The sequence below is a fragment of the Coffea arabica genome, chromosome 11e (genome assembly GCF_036785885.1).
Source record: "Coffea arabica cultivar ET-39 chromosome 11e, Coffea Arabica ET-39 HiFi, whole genome shotgun sequence".
Classification (NCBI taxonomy): domain Eukaryota; kingdom Viridiplantae; phylum Streptophyta; class Magnoliopsida; order Gentianales; family Rubiaceae; genus Coffea; species Coffea arabica.
In genome coordinates, this window is record NC_092331.1 from 60,766,223 (window position 1) to 60,781,351 (window position 15,129).

Below are 15,129 nucleotides of genomic sequence, written 5' to 3' on the forward strand. Positions count from 1 at the left end.
TTAGTCTTAATAAAATACATAAAGGTGTATATCAAAATGAGAAGCGCGGGTAAAAAGGGGTGGAAATTCAGAGTGGGATCTGGGCCGCGGACTCTTGCGATCAGGTGTTGTGGATTGAGAACATTGGTTCTACAGATTTGGGCCACTAGTTGCGGAGCGGAACACGAAGGATAGTGTTCAACAGGAAAGAACACGGTACTGAAGTTGGCCCTTTGTGGCCCAGTAACAGGGCCTTCTTTACCGGACACCCGGATGAAGAAAAACAGGCACTGTAGCAAGAGCACATGGATAATGCGATAATGTCAGCAGCATCGCTCCACCGGACTCTTCCCGCGCTACCAGGGCAGCACTCCCGACCAGTTTTCCGGTCCAAAACCCGTCTGGTCCGATGCTCTAACGAGCGCCAGGTGCTTTTTGATCGCATTGCTCCTGTCTATGACAACGTAAGCCCCCCAAACTACCTCCTCCACGGTAAAATTACTCGTTACATTTCTGCATATTTGTGGTCAAATGGGTTCCTTTTGTTTTGATTTTTGTGCATGTATATTTTGTAGCTGAATGACTTGTTGACTGTTGGTCAGCACCGGATATGGAAAAGAATGGCTATTTCTTGGAGTGGGTATGGCCCCAATTTCTTGAATTTAGTTGTAGCTCTTTTGTGCGCTAGCTATCTGTATAATTGTTAAAAATTGAATTTTTTTGGTTGGTGTTTTCGATGCAGAGCAAAAAAGGGAGATAATGTGTTGGATGTATGTTGTGGAACTGGAGATTTAGCTTTTCTTCTATCCGATAAAGTTGGACCTACTGGCAAGGTTTGGCATTTATTTCTTTTCGAGCAAAATTTTTGAAGTCGCTAAGGTTCATATGCTTAATCCTAGTGGGAAAAAACCACATGAGGTGAACTTGTTCATGCCCTTTTTTTCTTTTTTGGTCTCCCTTAAACCAAAATTTTCGTGCGTAAGAGGCTTCCATTTGCATCCTTTCTGAGTTGTCTTTTATTTCCCCCCAAACAAAGATGCATTATTAGATGGAAATGTTTTACTATATTTCTAACACTGTGGCCCTTCCCTTTATGATTGATTTATCTCTCAAATACATGTTGCTATTTATCTGTCTTGGTTCGACACTGTCCACGGCATCATAGGTTTCATTATTCTCCTAACTCAAATTTGTCCATCTTTATCAGTTCTGTTTCCCTTTTGGCGTGTTATATTCCATAACACATCATCCTTCATATTTCTTGAGCTTGTAGGTGGTTGGTCTTGATTTCTCAAAGGAGCAGTTATTGATTGCATCTTCCCGACAGCATTCACAATCAAAGACTTGTTACGAAAATATCAAGTGAGCATTGGTAATTGTACTTCCCATATTTAAATCGTAAACTTACAGAAGGAAGGCTTCTATACAAAAAGTTCTTTGAAGTTTTCCTCCACATCTGCAATTGTGCCCTTCAACTACTTAGCAAACTACAAAAGACTGGCTGAGTAATGTCGTCACGAAATTTGAGTTTATGTTCAGATTCTATAAGCATATGCTGGATTCTTTTCCATTCAGTGAATTTTTGGTGTTGCAAACAAATAATATGTTTTGTAGCATATCGTAGGTGGATCGAGGGCAACGCAATTGATTTACCATTTCCTGAATCTTCCTTTGATGCTGTTACTATTGGCTATGGACTACGAAATGTGGTAGATAGGCTTAAAGTATTAGAGGAGGTATGTCGAGTTCTAAAACCAGGGTCCAAAGTATCTGCTCTTGACTTCAACAAGAGCACTAATCCCTTCAGCACCTCCTTTCAGGTATGTCGTGCATGCAGAGTACTCAATGTAAAATAAAACCAGGATGGATTGTACCCTTTTCATTCATCCTTCTCCCTCTAAACTTACAGAGTTGATTCTTAGAATGATCAAGAATTTGTATGCTGTAAATGCTGACGTCTCATCTTACAACCTAGTAAAAATTAATCCTGAATCGTAATGCATGAAATCGTACTTTACTTAACTTCAAACATCATGGATGGTTCTGCTGAGTATTTTGTCTGAGATTTGCAGTGTGCTCTTGAGATCTGACTCAGTTTTTCATCTTGAGAATTGATGCCGTGTCCTTCATGGAAGTGAAGTTGCAGTTTCGTAGATGTATCCATACTCATTGCCACTGATTGTACTTTTCGGTTTCTATATCCTTAGGAATGGATGATTGATTATGTTGTTGTTCCAGCAGCTGATATTTATGGCCTTGCAAATGAGTACAGATACTTGAAAAGGTCAATAAATGAGTTTTTAACAGGTTTGTCATCTGCATATACTGCTTTAGATCTTTTTAATAAAGTCTAGGATAACAATATTGATTTCAACTTAATTCTTGTGGAAGTAGTTGTACTTTTTCTTGTTTTTTGTCAGAAACTTTAGCCTTACAATGAAGTTAGATGATTGCTTGCTAAAATTTTTCGCTTTAGTATCTCGTGATGTCTGTATAATTAATATGCAGGAAAGGAGTTAGAGAGGCTTGCGTTGAATGCAGGCTTTTCTAGTGCAAAACATTTTGAAACTGGTGGAGGACTCATGGGGAACTTGGTAGCTGTACGATAAGGATACATTCCCTGATTCCTCTCGTCAGTGAGAGGTATATGGCTCTTGATTTTTGCATTTTTTTTAGTTGATGCAGTGGCTCGGAATTTTGGAAAATTTTCCACGTCTAGCTCTGATATGTGTATTTTGAATGGTAAATCGCAAGTGGCTACTGTAGTTGTAGCATTTGCTTGTAATTTTACGGATTTTGCGGGTGTCCTTGACAATGATAAAAAGACAGATATAATGTATGTGAAATTAAAAGCCGGACAATGATAAATGCTAGCTGCAGCTACGTTCAAATATTCTGTGTTGGACCTGGCCTTCATGCCTATGAAATTATAAAGGAATACAAACAATGATAGTCTCAGTTAGCCACCGGGGAGGGACTTTTGCCCCGCCTTGTGTGTAGGCAAGGGTTTGAAACCTCTTGCCTGCATTTTTCGTTCAGGATTTCTTGGACCATTTTCGGAGGTGGTTTAGTTCCTTTCGAGTTCTCAATAGCTTAGTTGGGTTCCATCCCATCCCCCCTGGTATAAGATCATTTGTAAAATGTTGTCCTCGAAAAAAAAAATGATAGTGAACGAAGGAAGATCGAACGAAAATGTAATGACAATTTTGCTAGCAAGCTGGACAATACACACTCAAAGAAGTTTGCGACAGTCACAAACACAAACACAAATTTTACAAGAAAAGGCGTATGCTTGATTTATTAAAACTCTAGTATGTACAAAAAGGATAAGATTTCTAAAGTAAAGAATCAAAACCAAAATTCATGATGGTATCTCCTAGCGCGACTCCATATGTGCCCCCTCTATAATGAAATCACTCAATATGCTCGTCTTATTCTTCCTTTTTTTTTTTTTATTTGTTCAAATCTGGGTATGTAGGCATTTACTTGCACTTCATAACAGAAGCTCACCTCCAATTGCATTGAAAACTTGAACGGAGGAAATAGTGCATATTCGTCTCCAGTGACAGCAACTTCAGTGGCCCAGAGATGGATGCAATGATGATGCTATATAGCTTATTCGACGAGTCCACGGGTTTCAAACGCTCTTCGGATGTCACCTGGGGTAGAACGAACTGTGGGACAAGCTGGCATTCGAAGCAGAATCACCGTGTCTGAAGGGGTGATGTGGGTTCTCAAATGTGTCATTGAGTTCCATAGTACTCTCATCTATAAAAGGTGGGTTCGTGGGTGTAGGGAGTTGTTCATCCTTCTTAGCCAGCATCGGCAATGCAGTGGACATGGATGGTCGCAATGATGGGATTTCCTGGGTACAGAGAAGTCCTATATGAACCACTCTCAGTACCTCAGCTCTAACATTCATGTTGAGATAATTTTGCAACATTAGGTTAGGGTCAAACAACTCCTCCACCTTCCCTTGCAGGAAATGCTTCCAGGCCTGTCTCATTCAAAACATTGGAGTAAGAAAAACAAGGTGAAAAATTTACGTTAGGAGACATAAAAGGAGAAGGCAGATAACAGGCAGAAAACAGAATTAGGTAAAACAAACAGTGGTTTGGACTTACAATGGTGACCAAGCTGTCAGAGTACTCTGTAGTTTTACTCCTATTATTCTGCCTTCCAGAGACAATCTCCAATAAGAGTACACCAAAGCTGTAAACATCTGCCTTGTCTGTCAGCTGGCCATGAGCTAGGTATTCTGGGGCCATATATCCCCTGTGAAATTGTAAAAATCATATCTCAGCAAATGATGGCTACTGACTTGGTTATGGGCAAATGGTAAGATCATTTAAAACTCTTAAGCCATAATCTGTCATGTAGTAACTTCTGTTTTCGATACTCACAATGTCCCTGCAATGGCAGTACTTATGTGGCTCTTATCTTCTTGGAAAGACCTTGCCAAACCAAAATCAGCTATTTTGGAACGAAGCCTCGAATCCAGCAGAATATTACTTGCTTTTATATCTCTATGAATAATTCGGCACTTTGTGTTTTCGTGCAGGTAGACTAATCCCTCTGCCGTCCCTATAATTATCTCAAATCTCTTCTCCCAGTTAAGTGCTTTACCTTTATTTGCATCTGTGACATCAGTTAAATAATGTAGTTTGTCATTTAACTCCAGAACAACATTAATGTGATATGGAGCAAATGCTCTGTTACGATCAACAATGTCTTGTCTTAAGAAGCTCTTGAAGTTAAATTTACTGTCTAATCCCTTGATATATAATCTATACTTACCAAAAATAAAGCGGTCAAGACTCTTATTTGGAAGGAATTCATATACAAGAAGGCTTTCAGGTCCTGAACAGCTGCATCCCAACAACCTGACCAAATTCTTGTGCTCAACGCTACTAATAATGTTAACTTCATTGTAGAAATCTGCTGCTCTGTGTTTGTTATTGAAGAAAAGCCTCTTAACAGCAATCTCTCTTCCATCTGGTAAAACTCCCTGTACAAATGATGAAACTTAGGCATAAACCCGAAATAATACAAATGGTGTTGATTAGATGTTGTATGCATTTGTGGTTGAAGAGAGAATTGTGCTTTAGTCATTTACCTTGTAAACGGTTCCAAATCCACCTTGCCCCAGCTTATTGGCTTCATCAAATGAACCAGTGGCTTTCTCAAGAGTGGAGTATTTGAAGTTCAAGCTGCTATCATGAAGAGTTTTCACCAATTTCTCCGCATCATTTGAGCCTTAAAAGAGTTGCAAGAGATTTCAAGCACAATCAACTTACAGTCAGAGTGAGTGCATATTTTGTATCAAGTTACATCACTTCTGTTGCTAGTCTAAACATTATCACATGACCAACTGCTCTACAGTCAATGTAAAATGTTTAGTAGCGAAAAATTACATGTAAATTTGGTTCTCCTATTTCATTAATTGGAAGCAATAACCAGTGGCTTTCAAAACTGGCGCATGCCATATGATGACATATGAAGTTGACCTACCTTTTCGCTTCTGCTGTATTCTTTTGTTCTTCCAGAAATAGGCTCCAATGATTGCTCCCACAGCCAAAACAATTGCAGAACTCACTGCAGCAACAACAATGACTACAACTGTCCCTGCAAATATTGTCATTATGAAATCAAGATCACCATGAGTAGGAACATCACCCGCATTTGATCCTAAACGGCATATGCATCCATGCTAAACCCCCCCCCCCCCCCCCCTCTCTCCCAAAAAAAGGAGGGAAAACAGAAATGAAAAATGGATAACAAGATAAGGGAACAGAATTAGAAGACCCTAAAAGAGCTCATTTTACCTCTTGATCTTCCACTTCCTGGTATTGGATTGAGAAAATTAATGTCCGAGTACCTCATGAAGCATCCTGTGTTGAGTGCCCTGCCCTCAGACCAAGGCAAGCAACCCAATATGGATTTACTAGCATTTTCAAGACATGCTCTGCAAGAGTTAGCATTCAGTGTCTTCCAACAGTCAGCCAAAACATAAGCTGACTCATTTGATGTCCCAGACACCTGCAATGCAGCACGTGCATAACCATTACTGTTTGGTGCACCTGTAGCTGCTTGTAACACAGCCCGTCTAGCCGCTTCCTGGAATGTTGAGCTCTTTCTTGTTCTATTCCCACAAACAGCATGGTCCTGTGGTCCTTTGAACTCCTGAAAGAAGCTGTAGTTCTCTGCTCTCATGAAGCAGCCATCCAGAAAAATCCGGCCCCCATTGAAAGGAAAGCACTGAGGAAGGACAGTACGAGCTTCAGCATAGCACAATACGCAGTCAAGAAGAGAAAGATCACCATAGCACTGGGCTAGCCCATAATTAGTATCAGGTCCTTTGCCTGTAATAGATACTCCAAAACCTTTGCTACGCATTTGGTCGCTAATGTTTTCCATTGTAGCAACAAAATTTGGGACAAAAAGTGTGGTGTTGTGCTCAGGCTGGTGACCGCACATAAATTCGACAGTCTGCGCTCTTGGATCCCCAACTGATGCATCAGGTAATACCATGATCGCCACAAGTATTAACAGAAGAGATGCAATTGTGGGTGTCTGGAATTCTCTCATCATATTCGCTGGTTGATATGGTTTTGCTAATGAATCTGTTTACGGAAAAGAACTGTTCAGGTGCTTCATAAGAAAATTGAACTGAAATCAAGATGTTCGTCCACTGTGGACACTCGAGTTAAAAAGGGCAGCAAAAGCAACCAATGGAGGAACATCCTAACAAGCAGGATGGAACTTTCATAAATTATGCAGTGTTAAAACTCCTCTTGCATAGCTTACTGCACGGTCAAAAACATTCCCACAAACTCGTGACGCTATAATCAGTGATATCCTAAGCTGCCATTCTCTCTCATTTTTCGGCAGGTAATTCATAGGCCCAGAGAAAATTCCAAGAAGACAACAAACAATAGGTCAACGACGCTCTAGAACAAGTGAGAAAAGGTGTGAAAGCCACAGAGAGCATTTAACTCGATACAATCCATCATAAGCCCTTGAGTTGTTTAACAAAGTCAAAATCATGTTGCTTGTTTTTTTTCTCCGTTTTCACGGAATTAGTCTTTGGTTCACACTAATCTAGCAATATCTTAAGCATTCACATTTACTCTCAGGCCTAATGTCACCAGACACAGGTTTCCCATCTAAATGTAGTTAAATTAAAAAATAAAAAAACAAATACCCAACCCTTGCAAACCGCAATTAATGCAAAATCGCCCATGACTTCTGCTAGTAGTAAAAGTTGTCATGTGGGACCATGACAACAAATCAGTGATAAGAACCCTTGAAAATGGCTTCTTACACGAAAATAATAGCAAGAGGGCTACACCTCAACGCCCAAACCAACCCATAATTAATTTCAAAAGAAAAGAAAGGTGAGGCCCCACATGATCTCTGATTCATTTGCCAGCAGCAGCCAAGTAGGCGGTAGCCAATGCACGCATGTGACATGAGGCTTAATGTAGGAAACTAGCCAAAATCAAATCTGAGCTTTGAGTTCGCAAAAATCCATATTCTAACCAGCTGCCGCGTTCTACACGGCAAAGGTTACTTCAACTTTTCAAAGATGATGATATTTTACAGGCAACGTCTTTTCTTTGTATTTTCAACCTTTTCGTCTTTAGGATTTTCTACACAAGAACATGAGAATCAAAGTTGAATAACATGATAAGATGCATTATGCTGCTAAGTTTATCCATATATTAGCCAAGTTGCCAATTAGGTAAATATTAAAGAACCCATGTGGATTAAGAACTGACAAATAAATACAAGAATCTGTTCTTCTAGCACTTGAATTGTTTTGGAGGTGAAAACGATAAACAGGAGCTATATAAACTATTTACAGATCAATGCACTAGTTGTACAAATTAATGCACTGAGAAAGTGTCCCTAACATGGTCTGCGGGCCTCTTCAGCATTAATCATAGTCAACCATGGAAACCAGCTAATGGCAAAAATTTAGGGGAAAGAAAAAGGGCCCAGTTTTCTGAACCTGTCATCCAGAAAATCATGAAAGAACTAAGAAGTCTTAAATTCATAAAAATTTCTGGTATAAAGATTGCGTTATTGAATATTCCTTATGGAAAAGAGCAGCCAGAATCCATTAGTCTATCAGCAGTAAATATTTTTGTGCAAAATATTTTAGAAATATGAATTACATATATCTACAGTTGCATAAAAACACAGACCGATCACAGAATATCAGGAGCAGGAACTGAATCCTGAGCTTTTCGACGGAATATTCGGTCAAGTTCATAAGCTCTCTGAAATGATTTACTACATGGAATCCAAGATAAGCTAAAAAGATTTTAAAAAACTTCAAACAATATCATGCAAATTCCAGCAAGAATTGATGGGAAAAAAATGGATTAATTCATTATCATAGTCTAACCTGTGTTTCTCTACATGGGCTTGCAGGGAATTGGAGTTCTGGTGAAGGCAGCAAATTCTGGATAGACAGAAAAAGAGAAAATGGGGAGGTGGGTATATGTGTAGCAGAGAGCGCTGAAGTTTGGTGTAAAGATCGCACAAGTCAAAGCGAAGAATCTCTGGGATTGCTTTTGGAATTTTTCGGTGAATATAGATTTTCTAATAGAGAGAGAATGACTATCGATCAGACTTTAGAGAATGGATAATGGAGGACTCGAGGGTCGAAACAGTGACTTTGAGAGAAGACGCGGGTTCTTTCTTTATAACTGAAATTTCCCATGAGTCAGTAAGAATTAAATCGGTGGGCTGTTTTTTATTATTATTATTTTTTGATAATGTGGGCTCTTTTTCAAGTTCGACTGCTGGATTGGTTACGCCAGATACAACTATGCAATATATATTACCTTCTAGACTCTGTCCTCTTTTTCCCATTTAGTGTTAAACTAGGAGGCATGGGCCGCGCGTCGCGCGGCGACAATTTATAATGGATGCCCATAAAGAATATATAGTGGGTATATAATTTGAAAAATAAAAACGTGATATTATTGTATGTAATAAGTGGGTGCCATAGATTCTTTCGGGTGGCATGATGCCATGAACCCGGTTAAATCTTCCTCTAATTCTTTCAATTATTGCACCCGTAAGAACAAGGAGACACTCCAGGACAACCAAAAGTATAAAGTGCAATGGAATAGTTCTTACTTTGAACCACCAATGCCAGCCCTCAACACACCTTTAGACAGCATCACAGACCAAAAGGATGGAGGAGAAGAGCGATTTTAGATGTGTTGAATGTTCTTTTCCCATCAAGAGTCTCTACATTCAGTATTCTCCCGGAAACATCCGCCTCATGAAATGTGGGAATTGCAAAAAGGTGGCTGATGAATATATTGTGTGTGAAGTCATGATTATTCTAATTGATTTGATTCTGCACAAGCCTAAGGCATATAGACATTTGTTCTACAATATGTTCACCAGGGACATTCTGGATTCTGAGTGTTTAATGTGGAAACTACTATTGGGTTTTTTAATGCTGGATTCTTATAGAAATTGGGTGTTAAATGCGAATGACTCAGAAAGCACTTCGTTAATGAGCTTTGCTGCAGCCTGCAGTATTGCGGTTCTGTAAAGATCTTGATTGATGTTGTTTTGGGAAATTTCTTGTTTATGTCTGTGGTACTCATCGGTTCTGCAAAGTTTCTGAATGCTTCAGTTGGAGTTCTGAAGGGCAAAGATACAGCCCTTACCATGCTTGTTTCCAGTTACTTTAAGATCTTTCTTATCGCCATGACGGTATGGGAATTTCCTTCTTCCATGATCATCATAATTGATATGTTTGTTCTGTCATCAAATACAGTTGCTTTAAAAGTGATCGTCAACTCAGCTACCATTAGATGCTTTGGGGCCTGCGTCGCTGCGCATGCTGTGAAATTTTTTGTCAGTGAAGGGCTCAGAACACTGCATTTGAGCTAATAATATTCTTATAGGGACTCTATTCCATCTGAACATTTGGATCCTTATTAGATTTGAAACCAATCGAGAGCAACCTGCTCTGCAATCTGATTTGAACACATCAATGCCTCAGATTGTTGACCACAGTCGTACCTAGCAGTGCTGGCTTGCATCCGTTGCTGGTCATGAGGGCATTATTTGAAGACACTACAATTTGGTCCTCTCATAATCTGCTTCCCTGTAGACGTGGTTTTGATGATGAATTGAAAGCGGGAAAACCATATCCCAAATTCTCCTGATTTATATGGTAACTCAAAACTTACTGAAAGCGGAAAAACCATGAAGGGTCTACTACAGATTTCACTAACAATATAAATATCAATAATCACCATGAGGTGGTATAGTTTCTTAGTATATATTTTTTTTCCGAAACGATATTAGCCATATATTAATCATCAACTAACCTTTACACTTGGAGCAAAGGCCCCTAATTCTATACAAAAGTGCTCAATAGCACAGAGGATTTATCCATTCCTCATCATGCAATATACCTAAGGCATACTCCCCAACTGTAGTACTAACATGATTATCATTTTTAGATATATTACCAAAAGAGCACATTTGAAACAGCACTCTCAAGCTAAGAATATCCTCCACAAGAGTATGCAGCTTGATATTTGATGCACTCCCCGCACTAATTTGCTGATGCAGGTGTTTGTTGCAGCTTTGGATCTTGACTTTTCTCCAACCTCTGACAGCCAAGTTTCTTAGTATATAGAATCTGACTAAAACTAAATTTTGAAGCTAAAATGCAGGGTCGAAACTTTTCTATGCCTTTCCAAGCTAAATTTTGAAGCTAAAATGCCTGGGTTGCAACTTTTCTATGCCTTTCCTGGTGAAGATAATAATAGCAAAAGTTGTTCTAGATTGGGGAATCACCAACTTTGAGGGAGTGATTAGTAACAAATTTGTCCAGTTTTGCTATTTCCTCTTATAAGAACAAGTGAAGGAATCCTTGTTTCATGCAGTCTTTATCTGCATACTCCAATACTTCCTACAAACAAAGGATGCACAAATAGCAATTAGCTTTGAAATGAGTACTAATCTTTCAAACTACTTGTACACAAGAAGTATGTTCTCACAACTTCCAACATCATAAAGGAAAAAGCTATGGAAAAATGAAAATGAAGCTTAGATCTGTACCAGCATAAATACTTCTATTTGCTATTTAATCCAGTTTTTTTTTCCTTTCTTTGCCTTACACTTCCCCGAGTGGGTTAGTTTAGAAACATTGATTTTCCAGTTACACATTTTAACCAAGAATATGACATAAAGTCCACAAATAATATTCACCTCCCAAAATTATCCAAAAAAGCATTTTAAAGGTTAGCGTCTTCTTAATCCCAATATGCACCAATCCTCAGTGAACCTTAAGACTAAAACATTCTAAACTTTATTGAAGAATTACACTTTGGTAAAGCTTTTAAAAGCATGTTCAGTACATCCACAAATTCTGTCAATTTGGCGAGCACAAACTGTAAAAGTTACTTCGCATACAAGAAATCACTTTCTACCACAAGCAAAATGCAAAATCCTAAGTCAAAGTGAGCAAGGAAAAAAAAAGCACGAGATCAAGTGCATGAGAATCCAAACCACTAAGCAAGAAAATTGTATATTACTGGATTAAATATACTTCATCCTGCCTGACCCAAAACAATGGTAGAAAAACAGAGCATAATCAAGGCTTCAATTATTATTAGCCAAGGTAAAAAGGTCAAAAAAAAAAATAGAGTTTGAAAAAATAAGAAAAGCAGTTAACTAAAAAGAAAAAAAAAATCACCCACCACAAGACTAAAGCAAACACAAGCTTCAAACAAATCAGACATCTAGCGGAAATGCATTAAAGACCCAGACAAAAAAAATTTTTTTAAAAAATTAAAAATAAAAGATCAGTCGAAAAATCGTCAATTTAAATAAAAATAGAAAGGGACCCATACTTCATTTCCGCTGCGCTATATCAATTGGCGATAAGCAGGACAAGATCAGAGGCTAGGATGAAAATTCCCCCAAATTATATACATAGAAGAGACAGATTATAGATCTGGTGGGGGCGCAAAAAAGAAAAAAAAATTACCTGGAAAACAGGATAATTCGCGGCTATGGTCGAGAGGACGATCGGAGCGGCGATCGACGACGTCGAAAACACTTGATGACGCAGCGGAAGCAGCCGGACGGAGGAGGGGATTGAGAGACCGGCTGAGAAGGCTGCTCGATGAGACCAGCCGCTGAAGAGCTAGTGACAAAGCCATCTGATGATCTGAGTTAGCAGCTGATTAGGTAGTTGCTCGAACTCCGGGAGCAAGAAAGAAGGAAAGAAAAGAAACAATAGATCTGGGGAAAAATCATCAAGGTGTTCTCTCAGGCGAGACATAGGTAGAGCATATTGAAAGAAAGGCATAAAGAGACCGGTTCAAAGGAGAAGGAAAAGACAGCTCAAACGAAAAGGCGATTGCCAAAAAAAAAAAGGGGGAAAAGATAGTACCTCCACGCAGATTTGGAAGACAAATGCACAAGGCTATCCTGAAAACAACAAAATAACGTAAAACATAAAAGGACAAGAACAACATCTGTAAAATTCAGCATGCAAGCGAAAATATAACAAAAGAAAAGAAAAAGGAAAAAGGCACAGAAGAAAATTCCGACAAAAAATCAACCTCCGCAAGAACGCAAACAGCTGGGAGAGGAACCCTAGAAAAATATCACAATCATAAAGAGGAAGAGCCAAAAACTGAAATAGGAAGGAGAAAAAGAATCGTACCTCCAATTGTTGGGTAGAAGAGAAGAAATCTCAGGTAAAGGATGGAGGCCATAAATCCAAAGGATAAAATCCATTGTGTGATACGCCTTATTCCAATTAAGAAAGATTCTCAGCCCACCCATTCATAACCAGAGCAGACGAAGGAGCAAAAATGGAAAAGCATGTGCGTGCATTAATGAGATGAGATGAAAAGAGGTGAAAGGGAAGATAACGAAATTTTGGCTGCTATTGTGAGATGAGACGAGATGATGAGAAGAGCCGAGCCGAAGGAGGATGGCGAGCACGTGAGGACGACGAAAAAGCTTGTGAACAGTAACCCTCCTTCGGCTGTTAGTCTTATATGTTGATGATGAAAATGAAGAGAGAGAGAAGGAGCTGGGTTTTTTTTTTTTGGGCGAGGGGGTGGTGGAGGAGGATTTAAAAGCAGCTTCTATCATCGTTGATGTCCAGGAAAATCAAAGACATTAGGCTGGTAATTCTAATAGATGACATTAATAATTTAAGTTTTTTGTTTAAAAAATGTTTATTTTGTTTAGATATAGCAAATGACAATATAAGTAAATCTGTTAGTACTTATACAGTAGATATTTGTGGTGATAAAGAATAGAACAAACCTCAAGGTATCTAACACTTTTGTAAAATTTCTTGAAGCCGTTGATCTATAAGTGTAAATTTATGAATTTATCAATACAATTCCTATAGTTTTGAAAAAAAAAAAAAGAATAAGGGGGGATGTGATCCCGTGCATAATACAAAAAGAATATATGAATCAAAAATCACATGCTCAATCCATATTCCAAAATATAAGCATTAGGGAGGAGTAAAACAAACATTCCAACAGAAATTCATTCATAAAATTATAGTAAAGAGTCTTTCAAGCATAAACTATATGGCAAAACTTAAAAGTTTAACATCATGGTTTACATGCAAGTTAGGTTGACAAGTCAAAGAGGTTTTGGTTTAATGACTAAAATTAAGGCTTTGTTTGGAACCCGAGTTTTTGGCCAAGTTTTTTAGCTATTAATTTTTTAACAACTTTAGCTACAGGAATCCAAAAAAACTTAACAAATTTTTTAACCTACACACTTCAAAATACACAAAAAACTTCCTCTTTTCTTCTTCTTTCTCCCCCACCCCGATCCACCACACCTTCATCGCCGGCCACCACATCCGTTGCTGCTTCCGACGCCGGTCAACTATTCCGGCGCCGGCCTCCCTTTTTTTTTTTTCCTTTCTCCCTCTCCCTCTCCTCCTCCCCCTCCCCCTTGACCGATCTGCAACCCCTCTTTTGGCTTTTTTTTTCTCTCCCTTCTCTCTCCCCCTCCCCTCCTCGGCGGCGCTCTCCCTTCCCCAGCTACAATCTGGTCGCGCGACCAGATCGCAGCCAGTCGCAGTACCAGACCGCATCTGCGATCTGGTCACGCTACCACATTGGGCAAAGGGATAGGGGGAAGGGGAGGAGAGTAGGAAAGGGGAGAGGGAGATGGAGAAGAGGAGGAGAGAAAAAGCAAAAAAAAAAAAAAAAAAAAAAATCATGGCTGCGTAGCTTCCCTGGCTTCGGGAGGGTGAAGGGGAGTAAAGGGAGAGAGGGGAGCAGAGAGCTGGAGAGGGAGAGAGGGGAGCAGAGAGCTGGAGAGGGAGAGGGAGAGGGAGAAGGAGAAGAAGGGAAGAGAAAAAGAAAAAAAAAATTGGCTTCACCATGGTTGCTGGTTCTTCAAAGCTGGAGGCAGAGGTGGCGGCGGAAGGAAGGGGAAGGGGTAAGGAAGAAAAAGAAGAAGAATAAGAAGAAGAGAGGAAAGAAAAGAAAAAGGAAAGAAAGAAAAAGAAAAACTTAAAGCAATTTTGAAGTGTGTGCTGGTTCTTCAATGTCGGAGCAGAGGGAAGGGAGAGGGGGAAGGAAGAAAAAGGGAGGAAAGAAAAGAAAAAGGAAAGAAAAAAAAAAGGAAGAAAAGGTTTTTCATCTTAAAAAATTTTTCCAAAAACTTCTACAGTGCACTACAGTAAAGTTTTAGACAAACTTTCAAAAAACTCAGGTTTCAAACGGGGCCTAAGATTTCAAGAATTCAAAATATTGGGTTCAAATCTCCCTTTTTCCCTTCATGCTTCTTAAATTTCATTGTTTCTTTGCTTTAAAAATAATAAAATTAAAAAGAAAAGTAAGCTTTGACAAATTTGACAAATTTTTTTTGTCTTCAATAATTGGTAGGCCACTCTTTGAATAAGAAAGAGAAGATCTAAGTTTGCATTACATCAATTTTTGTTTTCTTATGGAATGCACAAATGAGAACTGGTGATCAATAACTCCTATCCTATCTTTATTTCTGTCATCATATTGTGCAACAACTACATTACCTGACAACTATATTTAAAAAAACTAGCAATCTTACAAAAGTAAACGTTTTCAATCTATTATGCGCCTATCCTTTTAA

General features: G+C 38.9%; 3 protein-coding genes and 1 pseudogene across 9 annotated transcripts; 2 read left to right on the forward strand and 2 right to left on the reverse strand.

Annotated features, from left to right (window-relative positions):
• Window positions 1-253: 253 nt before the first annotated feature.
• LOC113717632 (2-phytyl-1,4-beta-naphthoquinone methyltransferase, chloroplastic) lies at window positions 254-4,618 on the forward strand. Of its 3 annotated transcripts, XM_027242401.2 has the most exons (8): window positions 254-443; window positions 555-619; window positions 722-812; window positions 1,253-1,341; window positions 1,604-1,799; window positions 2,187-2,286; window positions 2,488-2,622; window positions 3,482-4,618. In XM_027242401.2, exons 1-7 carry the CDS (start codon window positions 285-287, stop codon window positions 2,586-2,588), a joined length of 801 nt encoding a protein of 266 aa, XP_027098202.2. In that variant the 5' UTR covers window positions 254-284; the 3' UTR covers window positions 2,589-2,622; window positions 3,482-4,618. The 3 variants fall into 3 exon arrangements, with proteins under 3 accessions (XP_027098202.2, XP_027098201.2, XP_027098203.2); XM_027242400.2 differs by having other exon boundaries at window positions 2,488-4,618; XM_027242402.2 differs by having other exon boundaries at window positions 330-471; window positions 2,488-4,618.
• Window positions 3,250-8,678, reverse strand: LOC140021093 (cysteine-rich receptor-like protein kinase 2). The gene is made up of 8 exons (XM_072071825.1): window positions 8,393-8,678; window positions 5,805-6,602; window positions 5,491-5,604; window positions 5,096-5,235; window positions 4,777-4,987; window positions 4,383-4,617; window positions 4,104-4,254; window positions 3,250-3,976 (listed from the first exon to the last, which is right to left on the reverse strand). The coding sequence occupies exons 2-8, from the start codon at window positions 6,568-6,570 to the stop codon at window positions 3,635-3,637; spliced, it is 1,959 nt and encodes a 652-aa protein (XP_071927926.1). The 5' UTR covers window positions 6,571-6,602; window positions 8,393-8,678; the 3' UTR covers window positions 3,250-3,634.
• A 376-nt stretch (window positions 8,679-9,054) lies between these two features.
• On the forward strand, window positions 9,055-10,047 carry LOC140021516 (protein ARV 2-like; annotated as a pseudogene).
• A 118-nt stretch (window positions 10,048-10,165) lies between these two features.
• Window positions 10,166-13,011, reverse strand: LOC140021517 (uncharacterized). 5 transcript variants are annotated; one of them, XM_072072534.1, is made up of 5 exons: window positions 12,701-13,007; window positions 12,597-12,630; window positions 12,425-12,462; window positions 12,017-12,199; window positions 10,166-10,936 (listed from the first exon to the last, which is right to left on the reverse strand). In XM_072072534.1, exons 1-5 carry the CDS (start codon window positions 12,750-12,752, stop codon window positions 10,914-10,916), a joined length of 330 nt encoding a protein of 109 aa, XP_071928635.1. In that variant the 5' UTR covers window positions 12,753-13,007; the 3' UTR covers window positions 10,166-10,913. The 5 variants fall into 5 exon arrangements, 3 of the variants coding, with proteins under 3 accessions (XP_071928635.1, XP_071928634.1, XP_071928636.1); XM_072072535.1 differs by having other exon boundaries at window positions 10,241-10,936; window positions 12,017-12,191; window positions 12,701-12,896; XR_011825344.1 differs by lacking the exon at window positions 12,597-12,630 and having other exon boundaries at window positions 12,017-12,273; window positions 12,701-13,011.
• Between the last annotated feature and the right edge of the window lie 2,118 nt (window positions 13,012-15,129).